This window comes from Penicillium odoratum, assembly GCF_028828045.1.
Source record: "Penicillium odoratum strain IBT 22623 chromosome Unknown utg000006l_segment0_segment0, whole genome shotgun sequence".
NCBI classification, from domain to species: Eukaryota; Fungi; Ascomycota; class Eurotiomycetes; order Eurotiales; family Aspergillaceae; genus Penicillium; species Penicillium odoratum.
The window spans coordinates 4,015,631-4,030,272 of record NW_026643148.1 but is presented as its reverse complement, the minus strand read 5'-3'; the positions used below and the strand labels follow the sequence as shown (position 1 = coordinate 4,030,272).

The window sequence follows — 14,642 nt, the reverse complement described above, 5'->3', positions numbered from 1 at the left end:
AATTACAATCTGATATCACCTTTTTCTTTCGATTGCTTTCAATTTTCAAATTTATAGAAAGTCTTTCTGTCGGTAACTACTATGGCACGTGATCTAACAGTGTCAAGTACGTTTGCCGAGGTAACGAGGTCTCCCAATTTTGAAATGTCAACTCTCGGGAACTCAATGAGTACTTAGTTCGCTCTTCACGACTATAGCGTCTCTACGGAGTACTCTCTACTCAATTGCGCTTTTGGTCTTCATCACTTCCCTATCTTGTGGACTAGAGCTTATCCGGCTTATCGCGTAAACTGGGGTTTGCCGCGGGTGAATCCATTATCCAACCAACTGAGAGTTGTGATCCACATTGAAACTACGTCTTTCTGCACCGGACAGATATTGTTTATATGCATTCATTTCCGATCTGTCTGTACAATAAACCATGTCATCCCACGATGCAGCAGACAATGACTCGAAGTACCTGCCTTCCCCGCTTACCTTTGTGGAGCTGATGGCACTGAAGCGACTGGACGATGCGGAGCCTCACCTCAACTCCGCTGAACCTGAGAAAATTGAACATTTCCAATCTCTATCTGCCCCGTACCCTCCTGGGGAGGGTGACCGAGCATTTGGAGGGCATGCATACGCCCAATCTGCCTATGCTGCATCGAAGACAGTTGAGAAGGGTTTTGTGCTTTATGTTTGTGCACGAGCTCCGTCTAACCTGTATACGTCGCAATTAACATTTCAAGTAGGATATGACTGGGTCCTTTATACTCGGTGGCCGGCTAGATATTCCGTACACATATACAGTACGCCATGTCCGAGATGGATTCATGTATTGCACGCGCTCTGTTGATGCCCGACAAGACGGCCGAATCTGCTTTTCGTGTCTGTGCTCATTCAAGCGTGATGAAGGGGAGAAAACCTTCAATCATCAACCACCAGCAGTTCAAGGACGTTACCAAGATAGCCTTTCTGCTAAACGGCCCGAAGACCAATCTGTCAGCCCTAGCATTGATGCAGACTGGTGGATCGAGGCCCTTCGACAGGGCGACATTACCGAACGAGAGTTTCCTGGGCTGGATGTTCGCAAGACCGATATGCAGAATTTCAATCAAAGCAAGGAAGTCAAAGCAAGTCCGGAGAAATACCGCCAATTGTCACAGTACCGTCTCAAAGGATCACCCGATGCTGATCCCAACGCAACACTTGCACAGATCAGAGAAAGAGAACAAGCTGGAGAATATGACAATCTCTATATTTGTGCACATATGTACTCTAGCGACAGGAACTCCCTTCTGCTGATTCCGCGCGCCTTGGGTATCAAGCGTTGGACGGCTATGTCCAGCCTCACTTTGATGGTGATTATTCATCGTCATGGCGATGCATTGCGAATGATTGATTGGGATTCGGTCTCTCAGAATGGAGATTCGAACATAGACATGAAGTGGTTTATTCAAGAGGGGTGGACACCCCAGTCGGCGGAGAACAGAGCTGTGCACGAGAGTCACCTATGGGGTCCAGATGGCACTTTGGTTGCGACTTCGATGCAGGATAGCATGCTTCGATTGCGGAAACCTCAACCCAAGGGCAAGTTATGAGATGAAAGTTTCAAGGTTGGATATTTGAACATCAACCAAATGTCAACACATAAACATAGACCCTTTAATATATAACAAGCGGGACACGATCAAATGCTAGGAGGTAACTTTGGGAAAATATATATATATACACCAACTCTATCTTCCGAGAATAACATGTGTATAGTCAAAGGACTTGAACTTATATGCGATCAAAAATTTATCAGCACTCAATACCTACCTAGGTAGTGGTATAACCTGCAATGGTTCTTATAATACATAGATCTAGATCGGTGATTTCACGTGATATAGGATTTCATTGACGGTGACGTAATCCGGCCCCCAGATCCACTTTCCTACACTATCGTCGGGCTTCACATCGCTGTGCTTAGCGCGTTTCCTCCAGGCGGTTATGTCCCAGCAACAGTTGCATGATGCTTCATGACCGCCAATACTTCTTTCAAAATGCATAAGAGCATACTTTTGGTCTTTATTCATGGCTTTAAGGTATGCATCGCCCCACTTCACCGCGTGTTCAGTTCCCCGCATACTGCTGCGCTCTGCGGCACAAATACCAAAATTTTTCAAGGCTCATGCTGACCTTTGAATAAATTTAGGGTGGCGATGACACCTTCGCCCATTTTCCAGAGCATCTTCGGGTTTTAGTCAGCAAGGCACTCCCTGCAGTCACGGTCGCAACGGCTGTGTACCCCAAGTATGAGACCAAAGGCGATCTGAAAGAATGCGTGGGAAGGTTCCGAGAATGGTAAGAGATCATGCACCATGATATCTCTCATGTTTTTGAATTCAAGACTGATGGATTGCGTATGGCAGGCTGCAGAACACCGTGATTGATCTGGAGGTTGCAAACCATACTGCGTCACCTACTGTTGACCCATCGGTCCACGTTTTCCTGGTTGGGCATTCCATGGGTGGCATCGTTGCAGCGGAGACACTACTATTGCTAGCAGCTGAGCAGCCCATTTATCACAACTCAACATCAGATGCACAGTTGGCACCTGAACCAGATGACCAGCCTCCTGTTGTGGAACCTGGTACATTCATGTTCCCTCACATCCAAGGAGTCCTCGCTTTTGATACTCCATACCTAGGTATTGCTCCAGGTGTAGTATCCTACGGGGCAGAGGGTCATTTTCGCAATGCTACTACTGCCTACAATACATTTTCCGAAGTTGCTGGGCTCTTCGGATATGGTGGAAAGAACGACACAGCAACAGGAGCAGATGCAGCTACCGCAAAGGAACCCCCCCAGGCCCTACCAGCATCGACTGATGCCGCTGCAACTCCATCTTGGCAGCGATGGGGTCGGTATGCCATGTTTGCCGGAGCCGCAGGGGCGGTCGCTGCGGGGGGTGCGGCTGCTTTATACACCAACCGACAGAACTTGTCCGCAGGTTTCAACTGGGTATCGTCTCATCTTGAGTTTGTGGGATGCCTAGCAAGAACCTCGGAACTGCGTCAGCGTATTGCAGGCTTGGCCACTGTGCAGGGCGAACGAGGCATCAAGTGTGTCAACTTCTATACGTGTCTCGGCAAAGGCGCGTCGTCTCTCGTCCAAACCCCGGAACCAGGCAAGAAATTTTTCAGTGAAAGAATTATTCGCTCAAATTTCCGCACGTTTTGTACCCTTCCACCTGAGGTTGAGAATGGCCAACAAAGTCCTACCCCAGGGCTTCGGTGGGTCAAGACCATCAATGATCAAGCCCCAGACGAAACTCAAGCCCATGTCAGCATGTTCATATCTAAGAACAACCCGGCTTACTTTGACCTGCTCAGCGAGGCTGGCAAGACCTTGGTGGCCTCGATTGACGTGGGCTGGTATAACAGCTCCACCACACCGGCCGAACAGAACAATCCCACAGAGCAAGAAAATCCCGAAGGTGACGATGACTTCATGGACGCCGATGACGTTGTCGTTGTGGAATGAAACGGCGTCGATCACAAAAGTTCTAGTCAGAGGATGATTATTAATCCACAAATGCATACACTATTAAGAAATCTATGGTACCCATGGAAAGACGTGCTCCTCGCGGACATTTCCTGATAGACAGTGTCCACTTTTAAACTTTTGGTCAAACATGTCCTATCAGAAACCCAACCTATGAGATTCAAATTACGCCCGGTAAGTCTCACCATACTCCGCAGGATCAATACTCTTCCCAGTATCACTACCTAATAAACCGAAGCTTATCCCAAAAAGGAGCGTTTTACCTAGACACGGCCAGGTCAAACGCAAGACAGCGACGATCTCAACCTCTGTCTCATTCTTGGGTCGATTCCTTGGACTATACATGTGGATATCAAAGAGCATTGATTGGCAAGAGAACCCCGAGAACAAAAACCGGCCTGGGATAGGCGGCTGTGCTGCCGGCCCGGAGGTAGTCCGCTTTAAGCATTCTTGGCGTTCGGAATTCCAAGCTGGGATCTGGTACCTGAGATCTTCAATGGGTTTTGATCAGATATTCATAGCCCCTCACAAAGGCAATTTATGCATGTTCATAACTCCTGATTCAGTTCTCGTATCGTGATACAACAGCTGAGTTTTTGAAACTACAGCTATGATTATTTTTCTCGTTTCATTTCTAGAGTGGCTTGGAACTAGCGTCGTGGATATCATGCCTGATTGGGTGCCTCGTTAAGCAGGGTGATGGAAGTTTCCCCTGTATTTAATCTAGATATAAAATTGAAAAAGGGTCAAATGCCAAGCTTCATATTAGGTTTAAAATGATTATTAAGTTTGAGAAATAAGTAACAGATGAGAAAAGAAGGAAATGATGAAATGAAGTCGCCCTGATTTATCCGACAAAAATCCACATCTGCTCCATGCTGGTAATGAATGCTTAGTAACCATAAAATTAGATTAAATACAAGGAATGACTTCCAGTAACATGAAAAAAAAATGAAGATTTCGTAAAGTGCTTATCGTATGGAAACGAAAAGAACGACTAGTTGCGGTGACCGTAATGCGACGTGCGGTGATGGTGATGTCCACTTGCACGCATGCTACCCCCATATTCAGAATTGGTGTCTTGGTAAACGGTTTGACGCCGGTCTTCTTCTGTCAGGAGCTCCTTGACTTCCCAGGTATTGGCTTTGACACCGACGGAGAATTCCAAATCTTCTGTAGTAATCGAATCCCAGAACTATGACCAGTTAGTTTCATCCACACGAATTTATATAATCTGCTGACCTTGTAGACCATCATCACCGCGAGCAAGTTGCAGAAAGTTGCAAAAAATAGACCATCCAGATAATGCTGGACGTTGTTGCAGATGAGATCACTGAAAGCATAAAGAAGCACCTGACCAATGATCAAGACTGCCACACCAAAGCAGATATGTCCGAGAGGCCAGCGGTCGTTCAGCGTGTTCACCACCAATAGTAGTTGCATGACAATGTAGATTGCGATACAGATGGCGTTGAGGATGTAGAGCACCACGAAAAGACCGACTGTGTTCTCGGGCCCCAAACCACTTCCTCCCCATGACTTGAAGGTCAGCAGGGAAATGACGAATGTGATGGCAAACATGACTGCGGACGGAATCCGGATTAGCCATACAGATAATGAAGTGCCATCCTCATATAGTTGGAACCCGACGAATCCGTTGACCAGTAAGCAAGTGCATAGGGCGGACACTAATCCATTTTGGATGGACACGAAGTACGGGAATGGTCCGCTCCTTGGTGGGACAACGCCCGCGTCAATGATAAGGGAGAAGATTGTGAGAGCTAGATATAGATAGAAGAAGGTGAGGATCTCCTTACGGCCTGTTCAGGGATGAGTAACGTATATCACTGGTAGGAAGATCATACGAACCGACAGCGGTGAACTTGGATCGAATGTGTAAAATCATGATGACGGTCATCGAGAGAGCAATGATATGCATGAACGAGGCAGCGCCTTCAAAGATCATCGTGTTGGCGACCTCGATATTTCGGGCATAGCAGTTCGATACTATGCCCCTCGACCCGGACCCGGTGATCGTAGATTCTGGGCCTACAAGGAGGCATAGTGGCATAGGCGTCTTTTCGCATATCGAGTTGAAATCCCCGAATCCCATGATGACTGGTGGTTGTCTAGTGGGACAGTAAACAGTGGGTTACCTGTTGTGGTGAGCGGTCACCAGTAAACTGGTCTCCACAACAACGAAGTGGACACAGTGGAGTGCAAGGGTGACGACCTGAAGACTCAACCGCCTCTTTTTTTACGATCTCCCCAGCTTCGGTTGACCAACCTTAAACCGTGATGGCAAACGAGTGAATAGGTGTCGACAGTGAGAGGTTTTCCAAGCCAAGAAGTTTGTCTTTCAATTGTTGCTAATTCAAGCGAGGGGGGCAGTCACGGGATCTGATTTGGAAACCTCCCAAAGAAGTTTAGCGTGAACTTCCCCAGTAACACATCTTTGGCTCATATCACGTGGTATGAGATCGGACCCGAAATTGAGCCGATGATTTTACCTTTTGACACAAAGTACAAGTGATTTTAGTGACTCCACAAATGTATATCGATTGCAGGATGCTAATGCACTAACCTTCAGAAACCTCGGAATACATGGGCCTCGGTGCCCGGCATGCACAAACCCCTCTTCCCTCTTCCGAAAGCGATTTTCTGGAGCTTTACCCGAGGCGGAGACCACGGCAAGCTACTGGAGAACTATCTCTTCTTAAGGATCCACAACCCGATAAACTTGGGACTGGGGGACCAGAGCGGCGCTCCGTATCGCCCCGGAGCGCGCCATTGGAACCTAGCAGCCAGCCACACTCACGAGGAAATGGGCCCGTGGCCCGTGTACTTTGTTCTGGAAACGGACAGAAAAAAAGGAGAAATCAAATCGGCATGTGGATAGAGGGCCACTTGCAAGACGTCACAGTCGTCGCACCATCTCTCATTTCTCCTTTGTCTCTTGCCGAGCTCTGTAGTCCTCATGGCTCTGTCGCTATATCAATTTGTCTACGAAGAGACCCCCTGCGTACCACCATTCAATCAGCTAGGATACCCCTTGATGAGCCCAAGTAACGCAAACGCAACTCTGCACATATTCAATCCCAACCAATGACTGGGCCTCGGAGCCTTTTGCAAATGCCGATGATAGAATCCATCATGGTGGATCAACGGCGATTTAAAACGGCCGAGTGACCATTGTCTCGAACGATGACAACACAGGGATCCAACCCCTCCGCTCGCACTAGCGTGCTTTGGTGGGGAAAATTATTGCTAGAGCCTTTAATTTGATCTGGAGAGTGCCGAGCAGACGTCAAACCTTGTTTTTTGATTCGTGGAGTTTTGATGGAGTCGTCAACGCGGCACAAACATGGCACATGGCGCAAGAGATCGGAGACGAGCTCTCCGAGATTTTAGTCTTAGTCTGCTGCCATCATCGTTACTACCCTGAACGACCCTGATTTGTCAATCTCTTACCCAGAACGGTTCCCTATTCTGTACAAGTGTGTTTCTTTTTCCATTGTACTTTCCCCCTTATGTTCTCTCCCATGACTATTCATTTCTTTCCCTCTCAATGCTATGATAAGTTGTTCAATCTAGGCACCAATCAGTCAAAAGTCATACAATTGACAGGGGTTAGAAGTGGGACGGCGGCTGAGGTCGAAGCTCCATTATTGATTTTTTTAATTTTTTTTTCGGTGATAATTTTTCTCATTGCCATCGGCTTGATGGATCCCATTCCCTCGTCCCGAATGCCCAACGTATCGTGACCCCCAGTTTCGAATCAAAGGTTGCCTAACCTCCGGATGAACATTGTTACAGCCAATGTCACCGGATGTTTTAGAAAGATTTGACTGACCATGCTCGCCTGACTTGTAATTTTTTTCCCCCTCTGAATGAACAATTGTAGCAAGGTAGTTAATAACCTGTCGCTTCAAAACCCTTCCACATTATATTTATACCAGATGATAAGATGACCACGTCTCATGTATTTGAGATGCATGAAGATCCTGACTAACGCCACGTGCGTATGGAAGAAGCATCAACGGCTGCGAGGAACCGTGTCGATCTCCCATTACCCGTGTACTATGCCGTGGTCTCGCCGGAAAAGGGGAAGGGCAAATCCTTGATAGTCCACATTTCCGAAGGACTACAGAGATCAAAGCTACTCATGCAGGACCCGCTTCTTGACAAGGATTTGTATTTTACCCCCCTAGTGGGGAACAAAAACCTGCAGAATTACCTACTGTAGATACTTGCTCCGTACCAACACCATCAGGTATCAATTATGTGGAGTAGGAAAAATTCAAGTCTATTGTTAATATCTTTTTTCCTTTTTCTTTTTTTTCTTTCCATCCCCATTCCCTTTTTCTAAGATCATGTCTGAATGTTTACCTGATCCTCCTCCCTCTGCAGCACCTTCGATGGGACCAAAATGTGCAGCTATTTCAAAAATTACTACATCTATAGCTCTTGCACCCAACCCAACGTGCACTTCATCCGTACCGACATGGACGGCCAGGACGAATATCACTGTACAGACGGACCACACGACCGATGGATAATCGTAGTAGGCAAATGTCTACTCTGCAGCAGCCTTGGACGGTGAAATCGATTTCAATTTTCAATTGGAAATACTGGGTTTGCATTGATTCCTCCAAGAATCGGCCTTATCTTATCCTCCGAAAACCACTGTCGACTCGGCCCCAACCGACTTGACTTCTTTACCAACAAAAACCTTGAAATTTGGAACCTTGAAACCCTTAACTCGCCACTCTCCCGAACTACCTGAACCGAACCACTTGAAATCAAAGGGACCGGCAGTCCTGATCGACATGAACTTCTCTCATCCTCCAAGGGCTCGAGGCCCTGTTCCGATTTTTAAACTTCGAACTTTGCCCTGAGGGCACGACAATACTCCGGCAGTATTCAATTGTTATGGAGGAATTTTTTTTTTCTTTTTCTTGTTTTTCGTCGTCTCTGTTTCCGTTTTTGAGCGTGTGTGAGCGATTGGGCTGTTTGTTACTTTATTTTACGGGATATACTTTTCGTCCACGTAGGCGTCAAGGGCGAGGAAACATGGATCTGAAAGGCCTTGGACCTATATCGGTGCTATGGTAGACTGGGACTGATTTTTGGGATTTTTGGGATTGATGGAATTTGCTTTATGCGTTTTGCTTTTTGCTTTTGCCATTTAAAAGAGCCAAGGTTGCGTGACGCACTCGGCTCGGGTATACCGTGTATGATATGATGATCATGTTTTGTTCTGTCCAATGATTTATCCGATCAAGGGTCTTGGGATACTATTGCAAAGGGAAAGAGAAATCGAATTGAATCACATGATAGGCCAAGAAAGCCGAAATCAAAGGACTTTACGGAGTCCGAAATCCGTAATTCTTGGGATCTTCTGGGCTCAGGGGGCGGAGTGGTAATGGTAATTATGGGAAGGGGTCCCAGCCCGGCCGAATATACTCACTCTCATGTTACTTGACATTTGCCAAGGAAATAAGGGGCTTGTTTCCGATCGAGTCCGTGCTTTTTTTTCTTTTTCTTTTTGTAATTGTGGAGGTGTGGGAGGGGAAGGGGAGACTAGGGTTATTATTGTACATGTCCCCGGCTCCTTTAGGCTACCATTCAAGAATCTTAGACACTCCTAACCAAATCAAATTAAAACTGCCGTTAAGCACTATTCCAAAAACAGGATGGTTCAGCCTTGGTCTCTGCAGTTCCACGCAATCTCCAAACCTTTACGGAGCAGAGGAGCGGGTTGTAGCCATACCAGAAGTGGAGCATTCCGTCTTATATGGTTGGTCTTTTGCAGTTTCATGTGATGGAACTACTGTGGCTGAGGGAAGAGACCTTGGTGAATATAGTGGATAAGGGGGATTCCCGGTACCCTGACCGGGAACGGCAAATACCAAGGTACTTGTAGCAGGGATTGTGAAAGTCATGATGCAATATGAATCAGGGCTCTTCCAAGACTAGTCTTAGGTTAGGGCTCGGGTGAGCGCTTGTGGATTGCGGATCCCGGGTAACAGATAGCGGTAAAAACATGGAAAGGGGGGCAAATATGGGAAGGTATGGAAATCCCGTGGGTTCTAGAATTCCGTATTTCGGGATCTACATAGTCAATGTTTGGAACACTAAATTTTCTCTCGATACCAGCGTGGGACTGTGTAGTGTGTTCACAAGTATCGGGGAATAAACGGAGTACAGATTTTGAGTATCTCTTATCCCGCTAGGACGCATATGCCTCACCATGTAGGCACACGCAGCGTCAGGGTCATGGCGCGGGTCTATCAAACGGAGGAATGAAATCAGTTAATCTCCAGTCAAGCCTTATGGTTGGCTGCGGGAGGTGGGGAAATGAATTTCATTCCAAGGCGGACATTCATTGGGTCCAGGGAACGAGTAAAGTAATAGTTCTCTAGATTTAGGTCAATCCCCCACCCGGGGTTGAACGATTTCCCCAACCTAGGTATCAGCATTCAGTTAAGACTTTTCTATTCCGTGAAGAACATGGCAAATGCTAGAAGCTGCATTGGGTAATTATCATTCGGGAATGCATGTGAAGGTCTAGAATGTATATGCAACAGGAACGGATGAACATTCTTCGCCCGTCTAGATGTCGTGCTCATATTGTGGCGCATTCCACCGTTTACGAGGCTGGTGCTCAACGGACACGGACCTCCCGATTCCAAATGATAAGCCATTGACAAAAGCTAGTAGTGCTCTTCTGCAAGGGTTCTTGGTCAGTCTAGACCATTCGGTGGCTATAAGAAGCTATCCAAGCTCAACGGTTTCTCTCAAGCCAATGAAACCGCCATAATGTCCCCGCTTACCCATTCCTCGAATTTAAGCATTATACGTAGCCTTCAAGACCTCCAGTCGTTTCTTATCAATCAAGAACCAGGCCAATGTTCGGCTAAAGTAATTCCTTGAGGTACTTTTGCCAGACCCGCTTTCATATGCACAATTGATCCGAAGCTCATATGAGTACATCCTCGGAGGCTTTCCCAAACCAGCCTGCATGAGGTTCTCAACTTATTCTCTTTTCGCTGGCTACTTTGGATGGATCGATATTATCAAACAAGCAACTGACCCGGCATCCCGAGCCAATAAGCTCTGTCTCCCGCGTGATGAAAGACTTTAGGCAACATCGGTCGGCTTAATTCGATCCACCCGGCTAATCATCATTATTCCGTCCGTGAGCTTCGCAGCTGAAGTACCGAAATTATTGCCGTTATCCACCTCCCAAAAGAGTCTCTTTTCAATGATACAGACACAATTACCTTGGAACGTATATATAACTTGCCAAGTTCAGTCGCATTCGCAGTACAAGGTTAAAATGAAGGAGTGGATCATCATGAACAACCAATACAGTGACTTTGCCATTCTCGGGACTAGCCGAGCGGGAATGACCAGCACGGACGCATCAGTCGTCATAGTCTCTTTAGTCTCATGTTACTTCAATGTTTAATGGCCACTTGTCCACTTCTCTCCACTCAAACTCGGCCTATCTCCGAATCCATGTGGGACCTCAGGAATCTCTCAACTGCTCCATACTTATGTGAAATGCAAATGAATGTCTTAAAGCCCGAGCCGAAACCTACTTAAATGGGTCTTGATGGAGTCCTGGGAATATCTTAGCTACCCGATGATCAACCGGTGGACTTTAGGCAAAAGAAAAGTGGAGTAAAAACCAAACCACGTCGAAAAAAACGAAGTGGAATACAATTTAATTAGAGTCGACACAGACAGAAACGCAGATCCGTCACGGCATGAGTAAAATATGCATATCCATCCACGTTGAAAAACGTCATTTGTAAGGATTCGGCCCTGAAACGCACCCGACGATCCTTCTCCATCGGGCATACCTCATGATCGTCGACAGGGGCCATACAGGGTATTCGTTTCGGATATACACGTACTGTGTAAAGTGAGGTCATTGATAGATTTGCATTAGTTCAGTTCAGTCTGGTTGAATTCATTTCCATCGGTTCGGCTGAATTCATTCCGTCATAGGGATTGACATTGTAAGAACGGAGTGGTAAGTAAGTAATTGTATGTATTGTACATTAATTTCACTTTTAAATACCTTCCTTCGGCTCTGTTGAATGAGGAACGTGATGGGGTGATCTGTTTGATCTAATTGGAGTCGGGCTATCTTAGAAGCGGACCTCTGGGCGAATGGAGGGTCTGTATGTGTAGGCTGGTGGGAGGGTGGTGTATCGAGGAGATGGGTTTGGTTTGTGGACTGCATTTGGTATGAAGGGGAGGGGTATGTCGAGGCGGAGGCTAAGTCTTGAGGATGCTCTCTTGCGACGGAGGGTTGGGACGTGGAGGGTTTGGGTGGATGTTGGTTCTGAGATTGTGATGAGGCTTCGGAGGTAGTGGAAGGATTCTTCTTGGTCTTGGTCTTGATCTTTATCTTTATCTTCCCTGCCGCTCGGGGGTTTCTGTGTAGAGGAGGATTGGATTGATGATGGCGAGTTTGTTGCTTGACTGACAGTGGTGGCTAATGCTGCCAGCTGGTTGACAATCAGGTGCGTGTCGTGATCATTGTCTTCTGTGTCATTCATGTTGATCTCTGCGTCCTGAAATGTCGCATCTTGACGCGTCTCTGGGTTGTGGCGTTTGCCGAGATATGATCGGAGGATTGCCAGCATCCCACGGCCACGATGTCGGTGAGGAGCCAACATTATTGGGTTTAATCCGTTCATGAATAACGTAGGTCTGGAGGTAAGACAGAACTGGACTATCAACAAACCGGACAGACAAGAGGTGGGTTTATAAGTCGCTGAGTGACACTGATGAACAGTGAATGTACTAGGTTGGCTATGATTGGAATTTCCCTGAACGTTTGTATGTAGGGTCTCCCCAAACACCCCTTTGTCATGACCCCAAAGGTCACGGCTGCGGCCTCGTTGCAAATAGACAGGAACACTGCCGAAGCATCCCGAAGTCGACATTAAAATTTGGTATTTGTGAATACACACTCCTTTACCCTATGCAGACCTGGAAAGTCGGCCTCGATTCTTGAAGTATTTTCCTATAAAGTTTAGTCTCCGATACCTCTACCGTCAACATACTTCTATGGTACATATGGCATCCGAAAGAGTAGATATCAGAGCATATAGCGGTTTAGAAATAGGCTACAGAAACATCATTAAACGTAGGTGGTGCCTATCTGACTTGAATCCATGCACGATCATCGGGCTAGAAATCTCCCAGCGATTCTCTAAAACCCAACCATGCATAAACCTGAAACTCCGGGGAACACTGAAACCCCGGGATCAGATAGAGGCTCGCTTAACGACAGATACCAACGGTCTAAACTCAACAGTTAAACTCACCGATAACATGCAGCCTCCCTAAAGCAAAGCAAATACTTCATGACATATCATTTGCAAACTCGCAAAAGAGGCCAGCACCATAGCCCCGGGTCTCTGTAATAGAGTTTAGATCGCGGCAGACTCCGTCCGTTTGTGGGTCTAGATAGTAGCCCCGGGGATCCTGCATATGATGGGCCTGAGCGTTAGGACGGATTATCAATCGAGCTGACTCTGAGATTAGAATATGCTTCTATCCGATGATCGCTGAAAGTTTGAAACTAGGTTTGGATTGTACTATGTATTGTTGAAGGGGGTCCTGAGTATGCATGTCTGATAAGAATAAGATTCGAGTCGAGTCGATTGATGGATTCGGACGGAGCTGAATTGAACCGAAATGAACTCAACTGCTGTCGGATATGAACGTTACTTCATTTTCGGGTTGCGGGTCATGCAGTACAACTATAAGCAGATTAGCTTGGAGACCTCATACACAATAGGGCAAGGGTAAGTCGAGGGGGAAAGAGGAGGGAAAGAGAAAACGAACCATGCAGACATCCCCTCCATCACGACACTCCATAGTTCTACTCATCTCAAACCCCATCCTCTCATAAATCTGCACATTAGGCACACTCTTCGAACTCTCCAGATAACACTTGACTCCCTCCTCATCCGCCCTCTTTGTAACAGCCTCAAATAACAATCTCCCCACGCCCCTTCCCTGCGCCTCGGGACTCACAGCAACGATGTTACAAAAATAATACCCTCGCGGATCATCCCATATCTCATCGTGCGCTTTCTGCTGCTGCTCCTTCCAGATCCAGTACCTGTTCGTGCGCAAACCCCCACGACCAAGGAACCGTATGTTATTGAGAAGCTGGTTGGCTGATAGTATCCAGCCTTGATACCAGGAGTACCAGCTCTCTGGTTGTGCGGGCGGGTGTGGTGCTAACCAGCAGGAGACGCCGAGGACGGGGGATGGGGTAAAGTCTTCAGTGGATGTAATTTCTTTGGCAACTTGGAAAATTGCATTATTTATGCCCCATTGACAGCGCGCGGAGAGGGAGTGGTGGTTTCTTTGCTTGTTGAACTGTGGATTGATTTCCCGTCAGGCTGCGTCGGCAGACCGTGAGGAAGAGAGTATCAGTGAGAGGTTCATATTTTTATGGAGGTGTTATGGGGGAAGTGGATTGGCCTGGAAAGGAAGCGTGGTGTAGATAGCACGTACGGTGGATTCGTCGAATACCCACTTGAAATATGGATCGTTGGCGAAAGCGCGCTGGATCACCTGGATTGCGCCTGGGATGTCGGCTTCGGTCAAGGGGAGGACTTTGATGGCCATCTTGGTGTGCTGGATGTAGATGGAAAGAGAGGGCAATGTCCTGTCGTAGAAGAGTGACCCTCGTTACAGAGTGGAGTCGATCTTGACGCAGATGGATAGCGTTGATCGCAATTGTCTGACCCTTGTCGGGTGGAGCGAGCTTCGGCCACTATTGGTGGTAGATGGTAATTGGGAGCTGATAACCACGTTAGCAAAGGCCATCTTCACTGGAGATAAGGGTGAAGGCACACGAGTGTGGGTATTAAGAACTTGGAACGGACAGTGGTGACAGTGACAGGGATCTGAAGGATTATGAAAGCACAGTGAGGCTCAAATTAACTGTCACGCAAAGGAAGAGGAGAATCTCCCCAAGTTCAAGTCCCCCGCTTGGACTGTGGAGACTAAACCGGGGAAAGAAGGTACTAGCGGGCTTATCTCTTATCTGTTCCTGATTACAGGATGCT

General features: G+C 47.1%; 5 protein-coding genes across 5 annotated transcripts; 2 read left to right on the top strand and 3 right to left on the bottom strand.

Annotated features, from left to right (window-relative positions):
- Positions 1 to 421: 421 nt before the first annotated feature.
- Positions 422 to 1,583, top strand: N7520_009879 (acyl-CoA thioesterase; the record flags this gene model as incomplete). Its single annotated transcript, XM_057143813.1, has 2 exons — positions 422 to 679; positions 735 to 1,583. The coding sequence occupies 2 exons, from the start codon at positions 422 to 424 to the stop codon at positions 1,581 to 1,583; spliced, it is 1,107 nt and encodes a 368-aa protein (XP_056993101.1).
- Positions 1,584 to 2,027: 444 nt separating this feature from the next.
- Positions 2,028 to 3,510, top strand: N7520_009878 (uncharacterized protein; the record flags this gene model as incomplete). The annotated part of the gene is made up of 3 exons (XM_057143812.1): positions 2,028 to 2,069; positions 2,180 to 2,328; positions 2,397 to 3,510. The coding sequence occupies 3 exons, from the start codon at positions 2,028 to 2,030 to the stop codon at positions 3,508 to 3,510; spliced, it is 1,305 nt and encodes a 434-aa protein (XP_056993100.1).
- A 1,018-nt stretch (positions 3,511 to 4,528) lies between these two features.
- Positions 4,529 to 5,644, bottom strand: N7520_009877 (chitin synthase export chaperone; the record flags this gene model as incomplete). Its single annotated transcript, XM_057143811.1, has 3 exons — positions 4,529 to 4,726; positions 4,774 to 5,351; positions 5,401 to 5,644. 3 exons carry the CDS (start codon positions 5,642 to 5,644, stop codon positions 4,529 to 4,531), a joined length of 1,020 nt encoding a protein of 339 aa, XP_056993099.1.
- Positions 5,645 to 11,693: 6,049 nt separating this feature from the next.
- N7520_009876 (uncharacterized protein) lies at positions 11,694 to 12,227 on the bottom strand (the record flags this gene model as incomplete). The annotated part of the gene is made up of 1 exon (XM_057143810.1): positions 11,694 to 12,227. The coding sequence occupies one exon, from the start codon at positions 12,225 to 12,227 to the stop codon at positions 11,694 to 11,696; it is 534 nt and encodes a 177-aa protein (XP_056993098.1).
- Positions 12,228 to 13,283: 1,056 nt separating this feature from the next.
- Positions 13,284 to 14,199, bottom strand: N7520_009875 (uncharacterized protein; the record flags this gene model as incomplete). The annotated part of the gene is made up of 3 exons (XM_057143809.1): positions 13,284 to 13,319; positions 13,405 to 13,947; positions 14,086 to 14,199. The coding sequence occupies 3 exons, from the start codon at positions 14,197 to 14,199 to the stop codon at positions 13,284 to 13,286; spliced, it is 693 nt and encodes a 230-aa protein (XP_056993097.1).
- Between the last annotated feature and the right edge of the window lie 443 nt (positions 14,200 to 14,642).